We start from the raw sequence: 27,931 nt of genomic DNA, 5'->3' as shown, positions 1-27,931 counted from the left end.
ATACCTGCACGTCCTTATTTCTTTTGCCCATCCTGTTCTGATCCCTCTTCCACACGCTCTTGCATAGGAGAGCACAGTCTGCCCATTTGACTGTCAACCAGAAAAAAAAAAGTGGACACACAGTGTCACCTAGTGGCACCAGAAAAAGCACTGTCTGCTCTCCAGCTTCCAGTAAAAACACGGGTATTTCACCCATCTGTTCCCATGGTCTTTTTAAAATGCCGCCTCTTTGTGAAACGAGTATGAATCCAGTCTTCAGCCTTGAATTTTAATGTAAATGACCGAACTTTATTGAAGGTTTTGTCGTTAGCAGGACTGTTAAGAAAGCAGAATATTTTACACCTCAAGTATAGTTAAAAGCTAATTCTCATGAGAATACAGTACAAATAAAAGCTAATATAAAAGGGCATCCTCCTTCCACCATTCAAGGTTTCATTATTTGCAAAATAAATGAAGTCAAGTTTAAAAATGTACTAAGCTTCAATGCTAGCAATCAGAAAGTTTCACTGTTCAGGTGGTTTTATTCCAGAGGTTTTTGCAATGCAGCATAATTTCACAGCCATAACAAAAAGATTTATGGCAGCTTGATACAAGTAGGATTGCAAAGTTGTCAAAAGGCCTTAAAAATATTACCTGCAGTTTAAAGTGAATGATGATGAACTCCAAGTAAAAACAACAAAACAAAACAAAAAAACCCACTTCAAATGCATATGAGATGCAAAAGTAATGCCCTGCAGGCTACTGCAAAAGTGTTGACGTATCCTCAAAGAGATCTGTCAGTCAGCACAGCTTCTGGATAAGCACTAAAATACATATGTTCCAGCAATGGGCACACCATTCCAGTTGCACAGAGAAAAATAGAGTAGGGAGTCTCTAACTGATCATGGGCAGTTTTGAGAAAGAAAAATCACATTGCACACAGTTTAAAATGCTTTAGCTGTTGGATACTAAGCACGAACATTAATGTTTTTATTATTAAAAAAAATCCCAGTTGTGCCCTTCACATGTATTAAAGTGCATTAATTTACCATTTTTAGAGCAGGCCAGAAAGTCCCTTTGAAATTGGTCCCTAAGCACTGCAGTAGCATTTGTAGTGGTAAAAGTAGTGTATTACAGAAAGCCTGTTTCACACCACCACTGTGAGTACAGTGAAATTCTGTGAATTGTTAGTGAAATACGTACTGAAGCTCAAAAAGGATAAGACAGTAGGAGTACAGAACAGCTCTGTTCTCGGGCTGTGGGCAGAGATTACCTGTTGACGCCATCCCACAGTCAGACACTTGTTTCCATGCACCTAGATAGACTCTTTAGAGGCTTCCAGAGTCTTTTTCTAGTTGAAATAACTTGTACACAGGATTCCCTTAATGTCGATGTGCAGTATAGCATCGCTTTCATGGAGGACAGCTGTTTGTTAAAGCTAAAAACACCCATTTAAAAAGGCCCAGCACCTTGCAGCAAGTTTTCGAGTAAAAGGCCAATTTATTCTTCATCATCATCATCTTCATAGTAACGATTCCTTTTGATCTGTTCTTCCACAGACAGATCTTCCATATCTTCACCCTCCCAGAAACCAACATCTTGGGATTTGCGATTCTGGTTAGGAGATGATTCCTTAGCAGTCATGACATTGGCTAAGCTGGAATGTTTAGGGGAATTGGGTTCAAGGAATTCTTCATTTGGAATTTCCTGCTCTTCCATAGCGTGTTCTTCCTCATCTGTCTCTGCATTCACCTGGCCATTTTCTACAAAGTTATGCTCTGCTGTTTTGACACCAGACAATTCCCGCTCTTCCTCTACATTTTTCTCTTCAGCACTCTGGATGTTCCTGTTCTCAACCTTCTTTTCCTTTTGCTTTTTGTCTACCATGACCTCTCTCTCCAGTTCCTCACTTCTTTTCAACATGTCTCTCTCTGCCTTCGAAGGAGAAGATGAATTCTCTGTTTTATGGCCTTTAACAGATACTGTTCTAAATGAGGCTGCAACTGTAAAGGGACGACTTCTTTCCTTCAGCGAGGAAGATCTTCTTAACTTTTTGAGATCCAGATCCACATCCTCCGGCACATCTGGCTTGGAAATCTCTTCTTCCGGGGGCCATTTGGGTTTGAATACTTTGATGCCCTCATCTAAGGCACTTCCTTGAATACTTTGGTCAGATGGAGGCGGCCAGGCGATCCTGAGCTTCTTTGTTTCTGCCGGTCTCTCTTCTCTTTCAGGCAAAGCTGAAGCTTTCGCTTCCATACTTGCTGCCAGAACTCCTACTTTAGCAATTGGGGCATCCTCTACTCCTGGGCTTGGTGGACTTTCGGTTGCATTTACACCATGGACAGTTTTCTCCAGGGATTCTTCACATTCAGTTTTGCCTGCCCATAATTCCTTATGCTGTTTGTGTCCAAAGCCTTCATCATAATTGCCCTTAGATTTGAAGAGCTGGTTGAAGTGGGGCTTGCAGTAAATATTCCCACGCAGAGATGCATATGTCCCAAGACTGTTCAGGAAAATACCAAGTCAGATGTTAGCGTTCTGTGAGTCAGCCACCCAGACGGCTGTGTATTTTAGTTATGTCACTGAAGAGATTCAGTTTTGGTCTTCCAACATGTTTGGAAGAGACAAGTTTACAGCTTTCATGAGTTTGTATGGCCCTCTTTTCAAACCTCAGAAGTTCTTTACAAAGTTGAACGTTATATTTTCCCCCACATAAAATTACATTAAGAGTTTAAAAATAGACTGCATCAAGTGCAAAAGCCACTGGCAGAACTAGGACTGTATTATCACTCCTACACTCCTCTCCAATGCGCTGGATTGTGGTTGCCTTCAGCTCAGCTAAGCCCAAACAGCATCTTAGTGAGCTGCTGGAGAGGAAAGCTACACTTCCCAGACAGCAGCCAAAAGCAGCGGTGTGTTTACCTGAGTTTACTGTTGCAATAGGAACAGCGGAAACAGCTGATGTGAAACACCTGCTGGTTGGCAAAGAGCCTTTCCATCGGGTACACAGTCTTCTGACACCCAACGCAGGTTTCCTTCATTGGCAACTGAAATTTCTATGGGAAGAAGAGAAAGCTTATTAACTGGAAAATGAATCAACTGCTAGGGGACTTGGCTTGGGTTCATGCACAGCTTCCAGAGTTCTCAGAAAAACTGCAGCGATTCACTTTCTGCAACTCAATGCTAATTATGGTCGAGTGGGTTCTGGTGGGCAATGAGTGAGGAAGAGGCTATGGCAGGCCCCCAGGATTGCTGTGGCTTGACAGGGAGCCAGGATTTTGCCCCAGTGAATTCCACAGCTGAAGCATCACAAGTTGAGCAATGGCTGACAAGAAACAATGAAAATACTAGAACTCAGCTATAACTTTGACTGAGCCAGTTCCCCAAAAGCTGTCCAATCTATTCCTGTAACCTCATTTTTTCTTGATAGCCAAACGATGAAGAAACATGCAGGTAGATTACAGTCAGTATGACACCAAAATAAAAAAGATAGTGCAGAAAAAGAGCTGAAATAACCTTAAAATAAAAGGTAACGGGTGGGAGGGCAAAGGAGTGGAACAGCCTGCTCAACGGTTTGAAATGATCCTCTTTTGCTAACTGCTCTCCTCTCTAAAAGAGGAGGAAATAGTCTCAGCGCAGATGCAGGCAGCAGGAAACACTTCTGACTTCATTTGTAAGCAATTCCAGTTCTATAGTGAAGAAACTATACTCGGGTTTCAGGACACGCAGCCCTCAAACTTGTTCAAGACTTAAAGTGAGCAGGGCTTTGAGGTTAAACAGCTAAAATTGTTTATGTGCTCACTAAGAGAATTTCCTGAGAGATTAGTGCAAGGGTAAACTTAAACACTAAGGAGTCAAGTGTCACTGCTGTGCTGTATGGCAACGATTTCAGATTTTGTTTTCTAACAGCATCAAGGAAGCAAGCACATTGTCCATGAAAAAAGGTCACTTGATGCTATTCACTTCTTGGAATTTATTAAGGCTGGCCAATAGGGAAGACACTTTAAAGGAAAAATTGAATAACTAACAGTTGAAAAATTGGCAGTCTCAGGCTGCATGTTGATTACAACTATTTAGCAGCAGGGTAAAAGAGTGCCAAAGCTCCATACCATGGGTCTGCATAGACACATTGATATTGTAGCTTTTCTTTGACAAAGAATTACCTGCTACAAACTTACTAAAAAACTTTAAGGAAAAATATGAAGGCTAAAGAAAAAACAGGAAGGTCACAGGAAGACATAATTACAGCAATTTATTTATAACACACTAGAAACAATGGTTAAGCAATGAAAGTTACAATACGTGAGGGACAGATTGCTGAAGACAGAGCCAGCTGAGGTCGGTTTGTCACAACCATAAAGTTTGCTGCCAATTTAATTCCGGTTTAATAGGTATTTCAATTTTTTTAAGGTATTGCTTGAGGTTATAGTAGATTAAAGCTCTAATTATGATGACAGCTTGATCAACAAAATTTCAGAGTTCCTTTCGAAAAAAAATTCCACATTTTCTACGTGCTGCCAAAACTGCGTATAAATTCTGAATTTTGAGTCAATAAATGAAATCTCAAAGAACGAGAATTTACCAATGCAAACAAAAATCTAATCCTCCACGCTTGCCACAGGGAGCAAGCTTAGTTTTGCAAGATGACATGATGGTGCTGGCACGTGCTTCTGCAATGCACATCCCTACCTAAGAAGAGGAACTTACTTGTATAACAATGAGCCCTATGTCTGATGGAGAGGCGTTTTGGGGCGTGAAGAGAAAGAAATTCCTTTCCAGGCACACTACAAATAGGAGCTACAGGAGGGACGTGAGGCCCAATAAAGACAAGAAAACTGGAGAGAAAGCTGAGAGTTGAGCTCACGTTAGGAGGGAAGCAGAAGGCAGGAGTAGAGGTTAGGAACCAAGAACAGGAAACAGAAGCTGGAAGAGACAAATAGGAACCTTACATGAATAAACAGCATCTGGGTTTCTATCTCGGCAGTGCAGCATCTAAAGCGGTAACAGGGTAGAGGACTAAAATGGTTCTAATAATATAAAGAGATAGCACAGAGGACCAAGACACACAGGTTGTGTGTATCTTGTATGCCGTAACGACTGAGATTACAAAACTGTTATAGGCAGCTCTAATTTCATATACTGGTATTTATACTCCAGAACACTAGGAAGCCACAGCTCACTGGTCTTCATGAGGTCAGTGCTGTTCCTCTCAAAGATGGGGAAAACAACAAAAGCACAGTTGTTTCCTCAGGAGTGAGCCAGGAAGTTTGTGGCAGCCCAGGGAATAGGCATCCTAACTCCAGACAGCACACGTGACAAGAAAGTACAGTGTGATCAAAATATTCAGCACTGCCGTTTGCATGTCTAATAAGATTAGCAAATACATTCCTATCCAAGAAGTTCTCCATCTGCTTTATAGCTCTCGCTAAAGAAAATGTAACATTAAAGACTTGTTACTCAGAATGCCAAACTCAATCTTTGTGGAGTCAGTCACCACAGTGCCCTTACTATAAAGTTGCTACCAATTGCAGTTACCTTGGGAACAGCTGGAAGAGGAGGGTGGAAAGGCAAGTCCCAGCCTACTGAAGGCTCCGAGATGAGTATCAGGATGTCAGCACCAGTCTCTAGGAGCACTGACTCTACAGGAGGCACAGACAAGCCCTGGTACAATCCTCTGCTCAAACCCCTTTTCCCACACTGAGGAGAACCTGCCCCTGTCGTGGGGGCATGCTGTAGCAACAGCAGCAGGGCAACTCCCAGAAAGCAACTCAAATGTAGTCTTTGAAGAAAAACTGACAGTTTTGAGATGCTTTTCCATTCTGAATTAAAGTTCCCTCATGAACACAGTCTGATGGAAGACGGATCAGATATTGCTACAGTTACTGCCAGACCCTTTGCGACCTCATTGGTTGCATAAGGTTTTCAGTATTAAAGAGAAGTTGGATGGTTTTAACCGTTGCCAGTGTTTGAGACTAAATAGCTGCTTTACCTTCACTGCTTTTGGCAGAGATGCATCTGTCTGGCCAGCTGGTTTAGAACCAAAGTTTTGCTGCTTTGTGCTGACAGGTTTCTGAACTTCTGTCTCGTTCTCCAAGTTTTGTCCAGCTAAGGGAGCAGAGGAAGAAGAAAAGGCAATTACAGTAACTTTAAAACCATGGAAAGCTCATAACACCCAACAGCAATCCTACCAGCTAAGGGCTAACACATTTTTTTCTTGAACGTCTGCTATTAAACCTTTGTATCTAGATATTTAAACATGATCATTCTACTTTTCTGATTTACCCAGGAAACGTAAGTTGGTATGTAAAGGAAACTAATATACGGGGATCTGCTCATGTAGGGGCTTGAATTGAGGTGTAAAGCTAAGGCAACAGGAGAATGTGCTTACACACTTTACTAAATAGGAACTTGTCTATCCCTGGACAACACCAAAGTCACTTGGTAATTGTCCTGCATCAGTAAGTAGTTCAGCCTATTAACTGATGTAGTAGTTGCCAGAACTATTAGTTTAAGTCCAAATGGCGAGGAAGCTACACTTAAAACGTGTTCAACTGGAGCAAACAAGAGTTACAGAAATTGTTATAAAGCTTGAGTTAGGCACAGGACAGATTTTTAGTACGAGACAAGTTTTTATTGGGTCACGTTCATCATTTGACAGGACTGAACTTAAACATCCTACACACAAGTGGGCAGAGTTAGTGCTTTCCCTCAGCCACGTGCTTTACTCTTGCTGAGGCAGGAGAACAAGCGCTTACCGCTGCCATCCTCTAGAAGGCCAGAGTGGAAGGACAAGCTGTTCTCACCTACAGAAACCTGAAAGAGAGTATTAGACAATGAGCACCTTTGACCTCCTGAAGTCTGAATAATCACAGCCTGAGTAACACAACAGGCAGTTTGACACACTAAGAGCTTGAACAGGAAGAGACCGGCCGCTCTGAGGTGCACACGAAGCTACTTTTTGTTTTGTAAGGCACAAGGCAGAGTCCCGCTGACTGCCAAGAACGTTAGCCCTTGCTACAAGGTAGACATCCTCATAATTGTACAGCTCTTGCAAAATTCAGCTCATCCGCCATACTGTTCACACCACAAATACCACATTTTTCTTTTCCCAAACACCTGCGGCTTGCACACCTTTATCTATCTTTGTCTTCAGAAAGCCTTGTGGATTTCACTGATGTACCTCCCAGATTTTCTTACCTAGAAATCCCTTGACACCAAGCAGTACACATTTACTGGAAATCTCATGGCTCCCTCCAACATCTGACAAATCTATGACATTTAAACATCCAGCAAAGACAGTGCTTTTGGAGGAGGGAAAAAAGCATAAAACCCAAAAAACCCCCCACCACCCAACTGAATTTTAAAAAAGCTTTTGTAGAACTAGAAATCTGCTGTTCCCAGTTTGGGACAAACATGCCTGGACCTATCCTGTCCATCCTCCTTCAGAAACAGATTCATATTTAAAAAAAAAACCCCACCACTTTTTAGAAGAGTTGGATATACACCAGTGTCAGATACTAAACATGTTACAGATAAAGCTCTTGATGTGTATTTCTTTATTAAACTTGGCATTATTGCTATTAAATCAAATAGTTGTAAGTAGCTACACTGAGAAACTAAAGTATTTTAACAAGATTAACTGCAAATCATCACTAATTCATTTTAATGATGGAAAGGTCCATTGCAAGCAACTGAAGTTTGCAAATTAATGACATTTGAGGAAGCAAGTTATGTTAATATGTTAACATACTCTGGTCTACTGAAAAAATAACTATAACACTAGTACACTGGGAAGTGCATCAGCGGGTTCTGTGGCTGTTAAAGTCACACATGCCTGGCTACTAAATTTTTTCACAGATTCAGTGTGAAAAATGACAGAGAAAGGTTAGCAAGTTTCTTTTATTTCCTTTTTGCCAGAGGATTCCCATTTCTGACATTTAGTACTAGTTTTAATTAGGCTTATTTCCAAAGTTCATCATGTCATTTCAAAAGGACAATCCTGGCTCTCAAACAGGGTTCTATTCTATATCTTTATTGCACCTGGACACCTCAACACAATTACAGCTGAATACAAGAAATTTTCTTTAAATCTTCCATTCAACAACAGGGAAGTATTCTGATTTAACAAGTGTTGTTTTAATTAACTCACCTTTTAGCAAAAAGCAGCCTCGACCAGTTGAACATGAAGCTGCTCAGCTGTCAGTGAGGAACAGCTGAAAGCAGCAATTTGGCCCCTTGCCCAAGGAAGGCTGGAAAGCTCTAAAAGCCCTCCTGGCATTAGGCTGCCACGTGTTCAGAATGGCTGGGATACACAGTACCCCAATTATTATTCAGCTACTTTTATCCTGTCTGCTGTCCCCAGTTTAGTATACAAATGCTTGAGTGTGCTTTATTATCTCTAATTCACGGAGTAATTTAGTCTCAATTTACAGCTGAAGCTCAAAACCAGGAACAAACCCAAACTGGCATTCTCAGTTACCTTAATCAAAATTTAGCCACTAAATGCAGAAGAAACAGTGACAAATTCCTTTTATTTGTGTCATGAAAGTCTTCTTTTTTTTTTTTTCCCCCCCTCCTGGTGTGGTTTCTTTTTTTGTTTTATTTAAAAAAAACCCAAAACCAAACCAACAAAACCCCCCCAAAACCGCACACAAACAAAACAAATACCTAGCTGTGAATCATCTTTTTACAGTTAGGGAATGTGATACAAAAAAGTTTAGGTGGCTTCATCATAGTCATCAAAAATTAATGACAGAGTAAAAAGAACAGAACAAAAGACCCCCCACACCACCATCAGAGGTTTCAGCCCTCGTCAGCTACTGAAGCCATCAGAAAATACTTAAGTATGACGTTGAAGGATTCTGTCACACTACAGGCATATCATTACTGAGAAGACAGGGGAACTCTCCAAGACAACTTAAAATATCTGTCTCTAGATATTCTCCACAGCTGCTTAGAAGTCTTTCACAGAGACTAGCTTATAATTCAGATACAGTCTAAAAAATAGTAAAAAAAAAATAATCAGGGATTCTGCAGCATGTAAATAATCTGTATCAGCTGCTCATATTCAATTTCTAGATGGCATGTGGAACAAGTATATCAGCTGTGCTTCTACAACTAGTTCCACTTAAAGTGAAGTCCTTGATCTTCACCAGCATGAGCATCTTACCTTCTCCCCATCCTGATAGGAAATGGAGTCCTCAAGACTTGGTGGCATATTCTCCTTCTGCTCAGATTTGTAATTCTTGACTTCACTTTCACTGGCTTGAATCTCATTCTATAGAATAAAGCACTTGAAAGTTGACAGGTTCTTTTCCCCTAGGAAAGTACTTACTTTCTATTTTTCTTTAAATCTTTTTTAAGCTGTTTTCCTAGTATATACAGTGATAATTAAAGGAATGGGCACAAAAATCTATACAAACTTGGTAAGTGATACATTCTCATGAAGAAAAAAGATGAGGCTGTAGAATTTTACTATACTATGTGGAGATAATGCCAGTATTTTTCTGAACAGCCCCTTTTCTCTACTTTCAGATTCTTGTTTAAAATCAACTCTCATTTCCCAGGCTAAATCCACATCCTCCTTTTTCAGAAATGTTAACTTTTCATTTGAGATTACAAGTATTTCAAGACAAGCACTACCTAAAGCACTGTGCAACTGAAAAACACAATGTGACATAAAAGCAAATCCTACCCTTGCTTCAATACTAGTCAAAAACCTAATTCTGTTATTTACTGAGATTTTTGCGCTTGACAAACTGACCTCAGATTCTCACAAAAGAATCTTTCAATCTTAAAAAAAAATAAAAAATCCAGTGAAACCTCGTGTTTCTTTCATTGCCACGAGATACAAGATAATTAGAGAAAGACTCGAGCCTTTCACAAGGCATCTTCTCTGTAACATGAAAGAGAAACAGCCAAATGTCCACACCAGCATCTTACTGGATTTTGTAAACAAGTCTGCACAAAACCAACCACCTCTAATAGGTAGGTAATTGAGTGTTAGAATTTTAATGTACAGTCTGTAAATATGCTGCCTGGCACCTCTCCCACCCCTTCCCCTATCACTTACAATGCACAGAAGCAATTCCTTCCCAGCCTTACTCTAACCAACTGTAAAAGTGTCTATCAGTTTTAATCCAGACCTAATTACACCACAATGCCCTCAAAATAGTTGTTCCCAGGCAAGATTATGGCTTTCCTTTGTAGCACAGATGTGACACATTTTAAGAGAAGGGAAGTACAAATACCACACTACCATATCAAAAGAGCCCCAGTTGCTTTGTCAGCAGGGAAGGAGAATATCCAAGAGTTACGGCTGCTATTGGAACACAGAAGTACTGCAAACATTGGCCTCAGAAACCGTTGTTTGCTCCATCTTATGTGCTGCCCTTGTCAATGTGCCAGGCCAAAATCAAAGAGATGCTGCCAAATGGGACATGCTAAGAGCATCAGGCCGGACTGACACTCAAACTGATAGCCCTGGGGATTTGCAAAGAGAGTCTCGGGAGACATCTATGGTAAATCTCTTGCCATTAGGGCATAATTTAGTGGATCAGCTACCAAATCTGAGCCACAAACTGGAAAAGGCAATCTAGCAAACTGAATCCAGGCGAGAACCAGGATGCAGAAATCAGCAATTAGCAGTTAATCAGATTTGTTGCACTGGCTGCAATTACTTTCCGTTCATGCAGTGAAGTTTACAGGACTTTCCTCCCAAGGGTTGGAGAATTAGACCCACACTGCCTATGAAATTCAGAAATCATTTCAGCTGGGTAGAGACTTTTGCCTCTCTACAAAGATAAAAGCTTAGAACTATCATTTTTGGCTTTTCTTTCCAGTGCAAGTTTCCTAACTTAAAAAGCCTGATCCTCTTAAAATTTATTACTCTGGTTAATAAAAGTCATATTTAAGCAATAAAAGTTCCCATCATTAAGCAAAAGTATCAGACAGTTCCAGCAAATGTACTTAGGCACTTTTTAACAAAAGCTTAGATTCTTGCAATCTCTTCAGCTGTAATACTTTACCCTGATTCATTAATTGTTCATTTCCTGATCAAATATCTGCAAAATTGGCACAGGTTCATTCACTGCAAGAGTCTAATTGGATTCAGATAATGGGTGAGAAGACTTGAAGGGAGGAAAACTGACTGGAGATCCCAGAGCTGCAGGCCAAGAGATCCAGGTTCTGTGCACTGTGTGACATTGAGAGTCGCTCCATCTTACTGTGCCTCAGTTTCCCCTAGCTTATAGCTAACGTACAATACACAATTGAGTTTGTTTTTTTAAAAAACCAAACCAAACCAACAACAAACATGGAAAGAGCTACAGACATGCAGAAAGAAAAAGGATGTCAGTTGTGTTCCAGAAGGACCTCAGTCAGGGCGCCATCAATTAATTCCTTAGAACACTTTCAAGATTATTCCAGGAAGATGCAAATACTTATTTCTTCCTACAGTACATAGAGGGAACTCTTCATTAGAAATGACTCCTATGGCCCCAAAGTTATGTTCAAAAGAAGATGGCATTATCTTCAAAAAGCCTGGTTTCCGTGAGATCTTCTTTCCAGTTTCACGTCAGGACAAAACTTCACTTCTACACAAGCCAAAGAACAGACTTACCATGGTAATGAGGGCTGTGGAACTGCCCTGCTTGGACACAGCTGCCTGATACTTCGCCAGCCTATCCTTTATTGAAGTTTCTGTTAAACGAGGCATCTCCAGGCTTTTCTTGGTCTCTGCCTTATCCGGGCTGAGTGCTGGACTAGTATCTACAAGATGCCCTGCAAAAAAGAGCTAAATGAATAAAGGGTAACTTTCAGGAACACCAGTAGACCTGTCTATAGAAAGATTTACAAGTCACATCCCTTCACCACTCCCAAGACCACAGAAATTCCACATATGAAGAGCACAGAAATGCTTCAGTCAGAGGTTTAAGCTTCAAGTCTCATAATTAATCCAGCTCATTTCAGAAGTAGCGTATTCACCAGATGCAGTGTCCAGCCAGTGGTCTCAGAAGTAGTGAGAGCAAAGTTTTAACACTGATGATTGTTTTGCTGTTATTGTCAAATGAAGGCAGCTGCTGCAGCGGCTAAACGAAAATACACATCATTCCTGTAGTGAAAGAGTTGTCAGAGGCTTTTGGGGAAAACCAGGGAAACGAGGAAGGAAGCCTCACCTGCCATTTCTACCTTCTCCATGAAAATAACTTATCATGTGACATGTTACAGATGAGGATCTCAAGAACAAACATGAAATAATTCAGTTTAGTCTCGCAGGATCATTTGAAACATCTGTTTTTACCTCAAGAGGAAAGAAACATTTGGGAGCTTAAGTCTTTGCTCAGGTGCAGATCTCCTGACTCTCAGAACTATGCCCCATTACTTGCCATCCATCCTTCATCATCATCAGATGTTAGCCAAGTAGGTTCAAAAAGCCAGCTCCTGTGACTGCTCTGCTATCTGACTTCCTTGTATAACAGTCAGGTCTTCAGTAATAGCTTAATTGTTCAACAAAGAATGATTAAAAAAATGACCTTTCCCTAGCTAGTGGCCTTGAATGCCTAAAAAGTTGTATGAATCATTAAGGTCCCTTTTGGGGACAATAAACAAATCTAAGTAGTTCTTGCCATTCTGTCCAATATTGCTCAAATAAGGACACAATATGCATCACTAAGTAGTGAGATATAATAGCCATAGGCTGAAAACACAAAAGACTATAAATGCTTTGTTAGAAAAGAGTCTCCAAACATATGAGAAATACATAATTTTGCTCAGGTCATAAGGCTAGCGATAGTCACCCCTGTCTGGACAAGATGGGAGGGATGGGAATGAAAGCAAGGAGGAAGAAGGCATATTGTCCTGTCTGTCTGGCACTACTTTCTAAATTAGTTAGACTATTAAAATAGTTATAGGATTGTCCTAGGATTAAGACACAGGGAAAAAGTGGGTTCTGTTCATTATCTTGCTAGTTATCTCCTGTGCCTTGGTTTCCCATGCTTAAGGGTATAATGGTTTAAAATTCACAGCAAGACTTAATTCATTAAATGCGATGCTCTCATGGACTTTACAGATGGAAGATGGCTGCACTCCCTCCATTTCTGAAAGGCAAAAGTTATTTCCATTGTATTGTATAAAGTAGTTTTATTTTTTAAACTAAAAAAAAAAAACCCAAATCAAAACAAAACACAAACCATGAGGTTTACTGACCTGATGTATTATGGCTCTTCTCTCCTTGGCCAACATCAAAGTCCTCCGAAGAGAGGCTGTTTTCAGAAACCCTCCTACCGACTGCTGTCTTCCTCTGGTCTCTAGCGACCTGTTAGAGACAAGACCCACCTATCAGCTGCCTGGACAAAGATTGTTGCGTATAATCCTTTAAGATGCACAGGTGTCACTAGCAAATCTGCTTTACTGGAATAAACAAGTCTAGCAGGTGACATCTTATTTAACCAATATAAAGTTTGATCACAGAATACCTGACCCTCTATCACCTGGAAAGCACTTTCTTGAAGAGGTCAGTAGATGCTCTTTTACGAGTTATCTTTGTTGAAAAGTCAGAGAACCACAAAGATCAGATTTTTAGACATTTACCACTGCAAATACAAAACTTCAGTCTAGATTTTTGCATTTCATACAATTTCTTTTGAAGCTAATGTTCAAGGTCATTTTATGAAGATTTAAAAATCAGAAAAAGGATGAAAGGAGCGAGCTATCAAAAAATCTGCATTCATTTTCAGTAACAGAAAGAATAATAAATATTATTGTAATAAAAGTTATCTAAAGCTACTTGTTTTGATTTGGATAGCTCATGCATTTGGTACCAAATAATTCCCTAATTAGGTCTGATAAGGCTGAAGCTTAAGCAGGAGAGTGCTAGAGATAAATATTCTCAGATATCCAGGATAATCACTATCTGCAAAGCTGCAGTGCTGGACAGGGTGTTTTGTAGCACTAGTACACAGATGCTCTGCCTGGCTGAATCAGATTTGATACTCATTTGTTGAGACCAACTCCCCAAAAAAATCTAATGCTCAGTAAAAGAAATTGTGAAAAGAAATGTCAGCAGCTTTGATAAATGCTCATGAAGTGCGGAGTTTAATTTGACTGCATCAAGATGGGATGTTTTCACAGCTGAAAGTCAGCTTATAAAATACTAGAAGGTGATAGATCTTTGTTCCCTCCCTAGGAAGAGTTAAATCACAGAGCCAGTTGGAAATGAAGGTTGAGGCTAATGTAGGGAAAAAGGCAGGTTTGGCAAGATGCTCCAACCACACATTCCCCCCCACCCAACCCCCAACAAGTTTCTTATTTGCTGGTCACCAAACTGAAGGAAATTCCAAAGTTTTATTTTAACAGAACTGTGCTGTAAGATAATCACTGTAAAGAATCAGGCTGCTTTGGCATACAAAACAGCAACTTTACCAGGAAAGGAAAATGCAGCTGGAAAACCTCTTTTTCCATTAGCCTGGGAAATATTTTCTATTTCTGTGGTTTAAGACTTTGGTAACTTTTCTTACTGGAAAAGAGCTTAGCTATGACAAGTCTTTTCCTTCCATGGAGTGTGTTGATAGGTTCAGTTTGGGAGTGTCTGCACACTTGTAAGGACTTGCGGATTCCTCGTTCTGTGCCAACTATCCTTAGATGATTCTTATGCAGCCTACGTCCGCTGTAATGTCACCTTGAGCCCGCAAGTCTGAAGTTCTTACAACTCACAAATTTGTTATTCAAGAGGTCTAGCTTTTGACTGGCACACAGAGAAGATCATTATAGGCAGAATACTCTTGAAGACACCATCCTTTGAGGATGCAGAAGAGAAAACATGTTTATTAGCCCACTTGAAACCCCTGACTATTTTACTGCTGCCCTGGCTTTGGGGTTTTTTGGGGTTTTTTTAATAACATGGCACCACACACTTTTTCTTGCACACAGCAGGAGCGACAAAGCTACAAATGAAGAAACAAGTTTGCAATATAGACACAGGGAAAGTTTAACTGCTAGGGTGCATAAGGAAGTTTTCACTACTAGGAAACAAAGGTCTTAATTCAAGTAATTTAGATCCAGCATCTGGGATTCTGACCTCACTGAAAGAAGCCATCAGCACTTTTCAGGAGAAAAAGACAGTTAGAAATAAAGATTGGAAACTTGTTCGGGCTGCCTCTTCTTATTCTCCTTTGTTCCAGAATCTCATTTCCATTTATTGTCACTGTAGTCTTTCTCAATAACATCTTGCCCTCATATTGAAAAGACAAAGAATTCTCAATTGTCACTGAAATTAATTATTAAACAAATTAAACCTCTAAATAAGAGTTGGCAAAGGGCCAGCATGTTGTCAAACATTTATGACAAGCATTCAGTCAGTACCCACCAACAAGAATCTGAATCAGGGTCCAGCACCTTATCTAGACAGATGCACAAAATCATTGTTTTCTTTCAAGCAAGCAAAAACCTCCATATTTTTAGCAGCAGTGAAGGATTCAATATTCATCAGAAACAGACTCTGTTGCTTGACTCTGTAGGACCTTCATGAGGGTTGATGAGTTCTGACTTCAGAGCAAAGAGCTTTCCCCCCACTGGACCACGTTGGTGGCAGCAGGAAAAGTTCAATTATCAGAGGCAGCCATCTCATGACCAGCTAACCAGACCGAGTTAATGAGTACTCCAGCTGTCAACTGAATCGCCTCTGCAGTCCTGCCAGCTCCTCTCCTCCTGTCCTCTTTGCCACCTCAGACATCTACAGGTACTATGATTTCACCTGAAGGACCTTGCTGTATGGAAGTTGTACAACACAATTGGCCTAGGTCTTGAGAGTAAAAATCCAAAACACCAAAATACAAAAGCTTTAGTTAAGAGTTCAGAGATATTATTGTACACATTTTAGTTCTAAAACCTACAAATATAAAGTCAATGTTGTGTAAATTTTGTATCAACAGTTTGATATTGTGGGGAAAAAAAGCAGAGTAATAGGAAAAAAAAGTTTAACAAAGGGAAGATGAGAGACTTTCCCCATTGCAATCAATAGACTGACCAACCGCAAGTCATTAGGGTGAGGATGGCTCTGGAAAGGTAACACCTTTGGCATGAAGGAATCTGACTCCCAACCTTAGGCATCTGCCACTCAGTTCCCTTTACAGTCCTGGCTGGGCCACAATCCCCATGCCACAGCTTCTGCTACTTGCAAAGTGAGATAAAATACTCCTCACAACTGGAAAGCCTCACGTCTGGTTCTAAGACAAGAGAGGTGAGCACAGAGGTACCACATACAGAGTTAACAGCATTTTACCTGGGGCACAAAGAGCTGTTGCGCAAAAGACCAAATAAAAGTTACACCCATTTCATTATATACTAAATGTGTCGGATGTGACCCCGCACATAAGGTTAGCTACACAAGACTGTAAGTTTTTGCCTTAAAGAAAAAACACACACCAATCTGGAGACAACTTTTCAGGAAGCATCGCAGATCTGCTTGCTCTTTCTTTTCTTCTGATCTTCCTCACGTATGTTTTCTCTATCACTTGCAGGAAGAATTCTTTAAAATTGATAAAAGACCTGATGCTCACTCTTTGCTTAGTGCTGAACTAATCTAGACCAACATGCCTGCATCTAACATGCTTAGAGCATTTTTTTCCATGAAGATGCAATAAAAAAGATTTGCCTTGTATCTAAATTGCAGAAGACACAGCAAGATCTGAATGAATAAATGCATAAACTAGGAGGTTTTGCTTATAACCCTGAAAATGAGAATAGCTTTGTTTAGAGTGGGTGATTGAGTCAGGAAATCCAGGCTCTAATCTGGATTCTTGCCACAGACTTGCCCAGCAACCAGGCAAGTTGGTTTATCTTTACTGCCATGAAGTTACAGCCATGTTGCTACTTAGTTTATACAGATGTTTTGGCTGCAAAGCTCTGACAGCACTTACACCTTAAGACTTAAGTAAATACCAAGGAAAATTGCCATCTCTCAGCTGAATTTACAGATGGACTCGATGATCTTAAAGGTCTTTTCCAAACTAAATGACTCTATGAAGTCTTGCTTGCACTTAAACCAGAGGCTGATCAATGGACAGAGTTCAGGAAAAGCACCAATGGAAGAGGCAACTGAGGAGCCTGCCGTTAGCCAAACTTACACCATTGCTGTAGTTGCTTCCTACCTTAGTGAAAAAGATCTGTGTCCCCATAGCACCAAACTTATCTTCATTGTACGTGACTGCATGACATCATCCTCCAGTCCTCAGATAGAATCCCAGAACCAGAAAGCTTACAATAGTGCTTTCTAATTACAAAGACACCCCTCCCCCCCCCCCCCCCACTTAAACTTTAGAGCACTTTGTGCCTTTTCCCTCCTAAAATTAAAAAGTAACCAGATGAACTTGGAATAAGAATTTAATTTGAATCTAACCTGAATAGTTTCATACCTACTGTATGGTATTTACTGTGTTCAATCAGTTTTCAACAATATTTGAATTACTAAGCTTGACAGAAATACCCGTTCCAGATTCAGTCAGCTCTGAAACAATTTATTCCCCAGGCTAAGATAAAGTTACTTGAAGCCCATCTGCAAAACGGTACTTTCCTGTGGAATCCTGACTGATTAATCCTACACAAGAGTTCAGAGAATTGCTATCAGGAGATCACCCTCCAGAGCCCGCCCTTGCAGTGGACGTGATAGGACGGGCAGCTCTCACATAGTGACAAAGACTACAAAAATCTAAGTTGTGAAATTACTATATACAGACCCAAAAGTCACTTTAATATGCAGAGGTGCTTCTCTGAAGCCCTTAACTGTTACCTATTTAAACAACTTTTGTACAAAATGTGTTTGTTTTACTCAATACTGCAAGAAAATCACCCGCACTAAAACAAAGTCAGAAGTATAGGAAACTATGAGAAAACTGGAAAATCCACCAGCATCAAGGCCTCAGGACTCTGTTGCAAGTCACTCGCATATGCAACTCATTTTCTAGTTAAGCAATTCTCCCCGGGGACACACAGTCTGCAGTCCACATGCAGGATCAGATTTCATGAGCAGTTGTAGGAAAAATGCAAGCCCCGTGCATTTGCAAGTCAAAACTAGCGAAGGCAGGAGCTTGTCTGGCTATCTCTGCTTATTCTTCCCCCGTGAGGATTTTTTTTTGATAAGAAACATTTGTTAAGATATGAAGATGAGAGAACAGCAAGGAAAAAATGAGAGTATTTCATGGTACATATTTATGTATCTCTCTCTATATGCACATGTGTGACTCACATACTGATACGTATATAAAAAAACCTCTTAACTCTGGCAGTACTTCCATCTCAACGGCAACCGCCCGAGATTGTTCAGCTCACTTCAAACAGTTACTCTTTATATATATATACACATATATATTTTTTACACAAATCACGTTTACATAACTCATCTTAATCTTCAGACAAGATATAAACAATCCCAACTTGCTTTAAAAAAAAAATCTTAATACATTCTATACTTATTTTGCTCTCAAATTGTACCCCTTGCACAAGCAAATTCACTTTCTATCTCCAATGAGCAATCACAAATAGCCACAACTCCCCGCACTCTGCACATATTTGTATAGCTCAAATAAGTTATTAACACCAGCGACACTATGTTTCAACTAAACAATGAATACAATTACTTGCAGAGTCAATAGTTGGGAGCCACTCCCTCCGGGGACTTTTCCTGATGCCCAAGCGGCAGCAGAGGTTTCGTTTCTGTTAAGATTTGAAGGGACAGATCCTTACCTTGGTCTGAGTCGCTTCACCCTTTTCAAACATCATCTTGAGTTTGTTCAGCGGAACGCTGTATTTCTCTATCTTCCCCGAAGAGTCCGTGCTTTCGCTGGCTTCAGGCTTTTCCACTTCTCTGGACTCCCTCAGACAGTTTTCCATTTTACCACTCTCCGGCGAGTGGCTTTTAAACTTCCTGCTGTCACCACCAGGACCCTGCAGCTGGCCAGGGGTGCCCGGGGGGGCCTGGCCGGCAGACGTAGCACCAGCCCCCGGGCTTTGCTCCTCGTCTGCGGGAGAAGCGGGGCTGCTCCCGACTCCCAGCCCGGGGCTGGCGACCTTGTGCCTAACCTCAGCACAGCTGCTTCGTAGCGTTTCCTTCCGAGGCTCCGCTCCCAGCACTGAATTCTCCCACTTCTTCTTTAGTACACTCAGATTCCCCCTTTTAAAATGAGGGGGCAGATTTTCTGCGTTCTACAAAGGAGAAGAAGTTAATTCCAGTTATATGCCTGATGAAGCATTAACGCGCTTCCTTTCTACGCGAAAGGAAGTTAAAGGCTCAGTACTGATCTCAGCGCTCTGCTTTTTCAGACAGCTGTGAATAGTTACAACTGTGCCACATGGAGAAAGCATCCAGGATAGGAAAGGAAGGAGGGGGGAGAAAAGTCAGGAGCTAAAGCAGGAAGTGAGCAAACAGGATGGCCTTATAAGGAAAAAGGGAGTCAAGCTCTAATGAGTTAAATGACACACAAAAGGCTTAAATCCACACATGGCGGAAAGGGGACCAAAATCCACACAACAAGGGTCTCTAGTCCTAGAGCAAGCAAGCAGGAGCAAAAGCAGCCATACGAGAGAGAGAGAGAGAGAGAGAGGGGTGGTGTGCCAAACGTGGCAATCTATTCCAGCTGGTTCAGAAGACAACAATTAGTAGGCCTTCCAAAAAGCTACAGATTAGCTTTCAGAAACCACTACTTTTTTGGAGTTATAGTAGAAACACATCAGTTAACAGTAGCATTTTAGTTATAAGAGAGCTGTCTTCACTATTTTATACCATACAGTGTAAGGCTCAAGCCGAGCACCAACAACAAATGTCTTTTTGCTCCCATTTATAAATACCAGATCATTTGCTGGAATTTCCCTTCCATTTCACTCACCACACTGAAAGCTTCTGGCAGGATGCATGCACACAGTCACAAGGGCTGCCTTACCCCTGCGAGTTAGATGGTGATACACGGAGCAGTAGCACTCCTCGTATTCAAGTGCTTTTCAGACTAGTTCTGCTTACAGGTTATCTTTCCCCAGAGCCACAGACCAGCCCACGTTTGATTCATTCAAATCTAATACCTGCCACCACCACGTTTTTGCTGTCTCTCCCTTATGGAGACCACGATGTATCAAACTCATTGCAAGTAGAACAGGTCTGCGAGGCTTACAGGAATTAAACAGGATTAGCAGCTATATTAGGATTTAAGTCTCTCACCCTATTACTCTTCTGGTCACATTTTGAACACTGCTTTGCAAGTTAACTTGAATCCACCTGCACTTCAAAAAAGATCAGCTTGCTTGCTAACTGTATTTAAAAGAAAGTACTAAAGCTATAAGGCAAATGTTGTAACGTAACAGAAGGACTGAAAACGGTGCAGCAGGTTTCCTCAGGAACACCTCTGGACCCGACACCTCTGGAGTCCTGGCATACTTCATACACAAGTCACTCTTGCTGGGGACTTGCCTGCTCCCTCACCACACAAGCAATGTAGAAAATTTAAGACTGGAGAGTAATCTTTAGAATGCTTATTTTAATCACACCTATATCCCAAACAGAAAAAGAATGACTTCCCAAGCATTAAAGAGATCAAGGTAGCATGGTCTAACAAAGATTTACCTGCATATCCTGAAAATATTGCTGGTCTTTTAAAATACAAATTAAACTGAAGATCTGCTTATACAAAGACCTGCAATCTTAGTCCCCGACCCCAGAACAGTAAGTGCAATGTAGTTTACAGGAGGGAATGTGAGGTTGTAACAGAGCCAAAAAGGGCGGCTCCCCCTCATCCAGGGGCATTTTGAACAGCTATCAAAGATATACACGTTAGATTTCAGAGAGGCTGGCAGCCTCTTTTAAGCAGACTTTTAAATTTAGTTAAGAAAGGAAGAGGTACCACACAACTGCCTACAGCTAAGAACAAAGAGGTGGATATTCCTGTGTTGTGGTTAACTCATTTTGCCTTTTGCTTAGGAGCGAATTGGTGATTCAACATATAGCTTTGGGCAAGGAATGTGATTTTCTTTCATTCACACTGGGAAAGAGTAGGGGGAATGAATCAAAAGCAAACACTATGTCTAAGCCAAGTTTTCTGTAGGACACATGGCAGCAACTTTGATAATCCAGAAATCAACTGTCACAGAAACATGGCATGCAGGTGATCTGTTCTGATTGCAGATTGTTGCTTATTGCCTAGGAAATAAATACTTACGCTTCTTTTTTTCTCAGCAGTGGCTTCTTCAGCCGCTTTCTGATACCTTTGAGACAGAGGAAAGAGAAAAAAAACAACATAAACTGTTTTTAACCAGAATACTGAATGCTCTGGAAGACAGCTGAGATTTGTTTTCCCCACCAAGGATTCTGTGCACTTCCCAGACCTATCAAATAAAACCAGAGGCTGGAAAAATAGTAGCAAATACTACCAGAACAATGCAAAGTGATAGATACATTTGAAGTCATTCAGTTTACAATAATAGCCTACATTGATATTTCTGATTACCTAAGCACTCTGATCCTCAAATATAGACAGTTTACCTTGGAATAGCTGTATTGTTTCCACCACCCAGCTGTCTGCTGTGCCCCCTTGCAGGAATAACTTGGCTATTTATACAGCAGCTGCTGAACCGTAACAAATTACAGCTTGGCATAGGCAGAAAATCTACATAAGTGCCAGTTTATTTTACTATGCTGGGTTGTAAACTGCACCAATTCAGCAGTTGCTTCATGAGCAGCTGAACCATCCCAGCAGTGGAAACAGTAATCACAGCCCTCTGAAGATAAGCCACCCTGGATCATGAATCAAAGTCCTTTAAGAAGCTATAGAAAACTCCCAGCAATCTGCACACCACTCCACAGAAGTACCCCCCCAGCTAGGAGCACGCAGACCGCGCTGATCAGCCCACTGCGCAAGGTGACTGCACTTTGCTTTTGAAATGCACAAATTAGTCAGATGTGACAAATGTTGCCGTTTGTAAGGAGAGCTTGCCTTTCAAAGAAACGTCACCCAACGTCTGCTTGGGCAAATGATGTTTCTATCTTTCTTCTCTGTGGAATTCTGCTTTTGATACAACTGTGAATACGTTACAGGCAGTAAATGAGACACTAATATTATAACAGTCATCAGCTTCAGACTTCAAATAATTGCTGGTATCAAATGAATAGTGTATATCATGGGCTCAGTTCCTTCTAAGAAAAAAAATTCTAACGTGCAGATACCTGCTCTATTACTTGTTTTTTCTTTAGAACAACTGATTTTTTTCCCTGCTGTGAATAGTCTGCTCCTATGTAGATTTCTCCTCTTGTTACACTAGAGTAGACAAATTACACCCTTAATTATTTCTGCTCTGCAAGCTGCATTTATTGTACAGACTGAAATCTGCTCAAGGAGCGTAGATGGCCCTCCTTAATCAATGCAAACATACTAACCTATGTCTCTGCACTATAAAGGTTCCAAAATTTGAACAAGACTTGCTGAAAGTAAGTTTATGGAGGAAGAGAGATCAGTACTGGAAGAAGCAACAAAGAGAGACACGGGGATGAAAGTCACGGACCACACTGGAAAACAAACCAGGACTGAAGCATCCCAGACCACGCTCTGTAAGTGAACCCACCACAGCACACTGTTTAAGTCTCTGCTATTGCAAGTCGCATGTCTCTGACCTGACAAAACTGATAATCTAAACACTACATGGAACGAAAAAGATATTTTCACATACAAAAATTTAGATAACAGCAATTTATAAAAATTATGCTCCTCACTGTGAGTGTCAGCGTTGGCAAAGCCAGTAAGTAGGACTGTGTTTTTCCAAGGAACTGACACTGCTTATGTAGAGGGACCCCAATTGATTAATGAATAGCAGTTTGGATTACTTCCAGTAAGCCCTTTTCAAAGGATTATCAACATTTAGCAAAATGACCAGGTTCCGTAATCAAGCTCCAATGAGTGAATAAATTACCTTAACAAGAGCGGTCAAACCAAACAGCTTCTCCTAGGACAGAGCACTTAGAGAGCAACTCAGAGCTGCGTTTGTGTGCGGTCCAGATTGCAATTAGCCTTCCCCTATAGACGCCATAAAGTTTCTCCCACACTCAAGATTTAAATACTCCAAAACTTTGCAACACTATTAAATGCAATAACCTGGGAAACCTGGTTGCCCAAATCCCATTGAAAATCCAAGCTGTAGTCTATATAATTCCTTAAGGAAATAAAAGCTTTTCCAGAAAACACATACGGGCTACCACCACTCAGCTTTCCCAGTGTATAAAATATCACTTTATGATCTGACTGTAACCCATCATCCAGCTCTCAAAGGGAAGGGTAATACTACTTTTCTACACAAGTTTTGAGAGACCCCTGGAAGGGGACATCTGTGAACAACACAGCTACCATGAAATTCACTGATGGCTCTTCCTAGAGGGGTACCTCTATCACCACCAGCTGACAGCACTGCCATTTCTAACTGGTCTCCAATTAACTGATAACGCATTACTGCTACTTTTTATAGTCCCAGGCAGGAAATGCCATGTTAGCAGAGAAACCCATGTAGTTCATGCTTAAGCAATTAAAGACTGTTTCTGATGAAGTAAAACCCTAATGGCGACAGCCGCCTACATTCCAATACTTGCCCTTAAAGACAAATTGCAATTTGTAGTTTGACAGAAAACATTCTACTTTCTTTTCTGACAGCAGAAAAAGGTATTATAATTCTGACTGTTGAAACAATATATGTCAGCAACTAGAAAAACTTTTGTCCAGCACATATTAAACCAGAAACATAAATGCCTACAGATCTGTATTATTTTTAAGACACGAAGCAACTGTCAGTGAAGCAGTCACTGTTCAGGGTACCAGCTGTCAACCTACACACACAGCTTGTGTTCAGCAGCCTCACGGCACTTACTTGGAGAACCTCTCAACAAGAGCTGATGACTTATTCTTGTTGACTAGAGAAAGCTCTTTCGCAGTGATTTTCAACGACTGCGAAGTCCATTGTCTTCTGTTGAATGGGGAAGGCTCCATCTTATCTCCACAAATACCTGCTCAGGAAGAAAGTACAGCATCAGTCAGTACGAGCTATGTGAGCAGAAAAGTAGTTTCACAAAGTGATTTGATATTAAGTCACCGTTCAGGTGCTCCCAGCGTACTAGTGCCACTAAGTCCCACGCATCCAGGATCTTGTCCATTAACTGACTCAAGAAAAAGCATCAGACTAAAATGATCATTTCCTCTGCAGATGCCACTGATACGGTGCCCTTCATAAAAACATGAGCCACAATAAAAGGGGTGAGGGAGAGGCCATAAGCCAGAACAGGAGTAAGAAGCAAGCTGTGATTGAAGAGGATGCTAATGCAAAGCTCTGTATTTTCTATCCACGCAGGGGCTCCAGGAAGCCCTAATATGCCCTCTCTTGTTCTGGTTTCTAAACCAAATGTGCTGGCATTTATGTAAGAAGGCTTGAGTTATGAAACCTAAGAGGATGTAATTCCTATGCAAACATTTTTCATTCACTCTTGTGGTGTTCATTCTTAACGCAGCAGCCGTTTCCTCTGTGAGCTGAAACAAGTCTTCTGTTCGTGGAGGCAGCTGTAAACCTCATGTTGAAATAGCTATCAGTTTCCTAAAGGAATAGTTCTAACTACCCTGTCCTGCTGTAAACGGGAAGAGATTTTGTACAGCTTTTCACCATAGAAGCCAACAAAACTATATCAGATTTTTTTTACATACTTAGTTTTCTTTTGTGGAGGAGGAAAGGAGGGGAGATTAATTTAAAGAGTTCTCTGATAAGACAAAAATAAAGCTTGTAGGGCAACGCCTTTCCTTTTTTCCTCTTTTCTTTTATCCCTGGTCTCATGTCACACAATGCCTGTAGCAAGTGCACTAACTAATCCTACAGTGCTAACATCAGGCAGGCTGATCTCCTTCTCATATTTTCCATCAGTTTAACTGATTTGCACCATTAGGTCACAGAACTCCAAACGTCTGAGTGCAGGGCTGCTCAGCCACTAGTCACACTGTAAATGGAAGCACCTTAAGACAACTGGATAGAAACAGTCAATCAAATGTAGGAAAGACCGTGTTTCTGAAATCCTCATGGGCACATAATGCAACTGCTGAAAAATGAGAGAGACTCGGGATTCTGTAACGCCTCAGTCCAGAATTATTCAGCTGCAGCAAGCGGAGAGTCACTGACTCCATGAGTTGTGTCTGGGCAATCTCCAGCGCTGAGAGAGCAGCCCTGGGTCTGTGAAGGGCCCAGCTGGTCTGGAACCAGAGGAGCCTCTCCAGTGCTGCACCCTGCCGCTGCGGCGAGATAAAACAGGCAGCAGATGAGCTGCTGTCTTGGGGGATATCGTCAGGAAGAACGGGACTTTCTCTGACATTCCTTAATTCACCTGATGTAACAGAGAGAATGAGACGCAGGCCAGTAGGTGTTTTTTCAAGATGGTGATTTCGATGGTGCTTTTACACATACAGGTTGAACTATCGTGGCAAACAAGAACAGTTAATGCTATTTTTGCTGTGATGCTGAAACACACTGAAACTACTTCTCAACGTTACATCCCCTGTTGCAGCTTACTACAGCTTCAGACTCGCATCTCCCACTTAGGGTGGGCTCTGAAATGCTTCCATCACCCCTTCAACTGGCAGGAGAAACCCAGACTGCAGAGTTACTTTCTGAAATTCATGCTTTCTTGAAAATACCTTTCATCACCAAGTTACCCTCTTCTGTTAACCTGCAAACTTCTGTCCAGACTGGACTAGGAGGAGGATGCTCTCCATTTGGCTGGTTTAAAATAGTTACCAACATTTGCAACTGCACAAATGATCACCCACAAAGAAAAAGGATCTAATTAGAATATCAGAGGAGCGTTCAATTTTCTGCCTTTTTAAAAAGCATATTGCACATGCAAATAAATGTGCATTTCTGTGATTACAGGATGTAGTCCCTGGTGTTGATGCCCAGTAGCAAACGTTTAGCATATAGATATAATAAAGTCACAGAATACATATGCAGAGACTATAGATAGAATTTCCTGCTGAACCATACCAGTCCCTGTTAAAAAAGAAGTCTGAATCAGCCATGCAATGCTACAGTTTAAACTTTGTTTTATGACTAATCGGGAGCCAAAAGGAGATCACCTGAAGCCCCACTTTGCAGTTTAAATCGCCTTTCACAAACCAGAGTCGGTTTTGCCCAGATAGCAGCAGCGGGGCGTTCACGAGCAGCCTCCCCTGGCAGAGGCAACAGGCTGCTCATTGACACACACCTTACACAGGACAGTTTCAGCAGAATGCTGAAAAAACGAGATCTAGTTTAATTGTTCAGAAAATAAGCCTGGTTCTGATGGCCAAGCATTCCACTGCAGCTCGTAGTGATCACTGTCGCTGGATGCACTTTGTCCTCTTGTGGTTTTGTTTCATTTTCTGATCATTTTCTCCATTGAAGCCACAGGTGCATTAAGACAATCAGGCCTGTTTTGGCAAAAATCTCATTATAAAGGCAGTACCTACTGCTAGGATGTTCAAATGGAAAGTTAAGAAGCATATCTGGAGTCTCAGTCACTAGAAAAGACATAAAACAGAACTCTGAGATGCCCTGAAACTTGTGCCCCCACATTTTTAACACCATTCCACATTCTTAGCACCTTCCCATACATTTATAATTTCATCACGTTCAAGCATCTCTGTGCTTTTTTTGCTGCTCCTCCTGAATAATTTCTTCCAAGTCGTTTCAGGAAATAGTCCTTTATTGTACGTATTAAGATGTAAACGAGATCGCGTTCTGCCTATTGCAGTGGAAACAGGTTACACTGCGGGCAGCGCGGAGGGGACGGGGAATCTGGAGTCGCACACGCTGTCAAGGAGGGGAAGGGCTGTGATTTGGCCGCAGTAACGCACCAAATCTCCCTCCAATAACTTAAACTGAGAGTTGAACTGTGGCATAAAACCCCAAGTACCGCGAAAGGTCCTGAAAGAAAAACTTTTTATAGACGCTTGCCCCAAAGCGCCACTGAGTGACCTGCAGGTGGTTCAAGTTCTGCATCTGCCGGCAGAGCTCGTTAGCGCGGAGCAGCCCGGGCACCGGCGCAGGACCCGAAACCGCCCCCGGCGAGGCGGCGAGAGCGGGCGCGCACCGCTCACCTCGGGACCTACGGAGCTGCCCCCACACCCCTCAAACCCCTCTTCCCGCCGACAACCCCCACCGTGCCGCCGGGGCACGCCGGAGCAGGGCACCGCTCCCCCCAACCCCCGACGAGGCACCGGGCCGAGCGGTGGCACTCCCCAGGTCCCGATGCACAGCGGCGGCACACCCAGCCCGGGCGAGCTGGCAGAGCCCCGGTGCCCCCCGCGGGCGCTCCCGGGCTCAAGGAGGGGGGAGAAGCCCAGAGGGCCGCGCTCAAGCCCACCCCGGAGACGGGTAATGGGCTCCAGCCACCGACGCAGCCCCGCGGAACCTCCCCCCCCGCAGCGGGTCCCACTCCGGGCAGCCCCACGGCGACCCCAGCCCCGCTGACAGGGCCGCTGAGCGGAAGGGCGCCCCGCGCCGGCCCGGAGGCCCGGCCCTCCCCCTCCATCCCTCTCCCCCCACGCACCTGCGGCGACGGGAGGCGGGTCCCGCGCACACACCTGTCGCGACTGAGGCGGCGACTGCACCTCCGAGCCGGCGGCGGCGCCGGACAGCTGCGGCGGCCCCGCCCCCGGCCCCGCCCCGCCGCCCCGGGACACGCCCCCCGTCGGGGGGGGGGTCGGTCTTCCCCGGCGCATGCGCATCCCCCCTCCGCCCCCGCCCCACAGGGGCTTCCCTGCGCGCCTGCGTCGCGGCCGCTTCCCGCCTTTTGCCCGGCGGTGCTGAGGGTGGTGGGTGTGGGGCGCTGCTCGATGGTCCCCGCCGTTGTGGGAGAACGGGGTTTTTCCGCCTTTCCCAGCCCCCCCTTCTGGGCTGCTCCCCGCGCAGGTGTGCG

General features: G+C 42.4%; 1 protein-coding gene across 6 annotated transcripts; it reads right to left on the bottom strand.

Moving 5' to 3' along the window:
• Window positions 1-266: 266 nt before the first annotated feature.
• LIMA1 (LIM domain and actin binding 1) lies at window positions 267-27,629 on the bottom strand. Of its 6 annotated transcripts, none has more exons than XM_074807594.1 (11): window positions 27,563-27,629; window positions 23,869-24,004; window positions 21,180-21,225; window positions 18,721-19,179; window positions 13,189-13,297; window positions 11,603-11,763; window positions 9,152-9,259; window positions 6,738-6,795; window positions 5,972-6,087; window positions 2,905-3,038; window positions 267-2,485 (listed from the first exon to the last, which is right to left on the bottom strand). In XM_074807594.1, the coding sequence occupies exons 2-11, from the start codon at window positions 23,985-23,987 to the stop codon at window positions 1,480-1,482; spliced, it is 2,316 nt and encodes a 771-aa protein (XP_074663695.1). In that variant the 5' UTR covers window positions 23,988-24,004; window positions 27,563-27,629; the 3' UTR covers window positions 267-1,479. The 6 variants fall into 6 exon arrangements, with proteins under 6 accessions (XP_074663695.1, XP_074663697.1, XP_074663698.1 ...); XM_074807596.1 differs by having other exon boundaries at window positions 27,597-27,615; XM_074807597.1 differs by lacking the exon at window positions 9,152-9,259.
• Window positions 27,630-27,931: the final 302 nt, after the last annotated feature.

The sequence above is a fragment of the Strix aluco genome, chromosome 27 (assembly GCF_031877795.1).
Source record: "Strix aluco isolate bStrAlu1 chromosome 27, bStrAlu1.hap1, whole genome shotgun sequence".
Taxonomy (NCBI): domain Eukaryota; kingdom Metazoa; phylum Chordata; class Aves; order Strigiformes; family Strigidae; genus Strix; species Strix aluco.
Note: the sequence above shows the minus strand (reverse complement) of the source record. Positions and strands in the feature narration are given on the sequence as shown.

Bases quoted from the DNA above. Each gene is read 5' to 3' on its own strand.
- LIMA1 (XM_074807594.1), bottom strand. From the start codon at position 23,987: ATGGAGCCTTCCCCATTCAACAGAAGACAATGGACTTCGCAGTCGTTG. The intron at 6,796-9,151 runs GTAAGATGCTCA...ACTCTCTTTCAG, and splicing joins CCTATCAGGATGGGGAGAAG to GTTTCTGTAGGTGAGAACAG. The intron at 3,039-5,971 runs GTAAAGCAGCTA...TTCTTCCCATAG, and splicing joins CTCTGCCAAAAGCAGTGAAG to AAATTTCAGTTGCCAATGAA.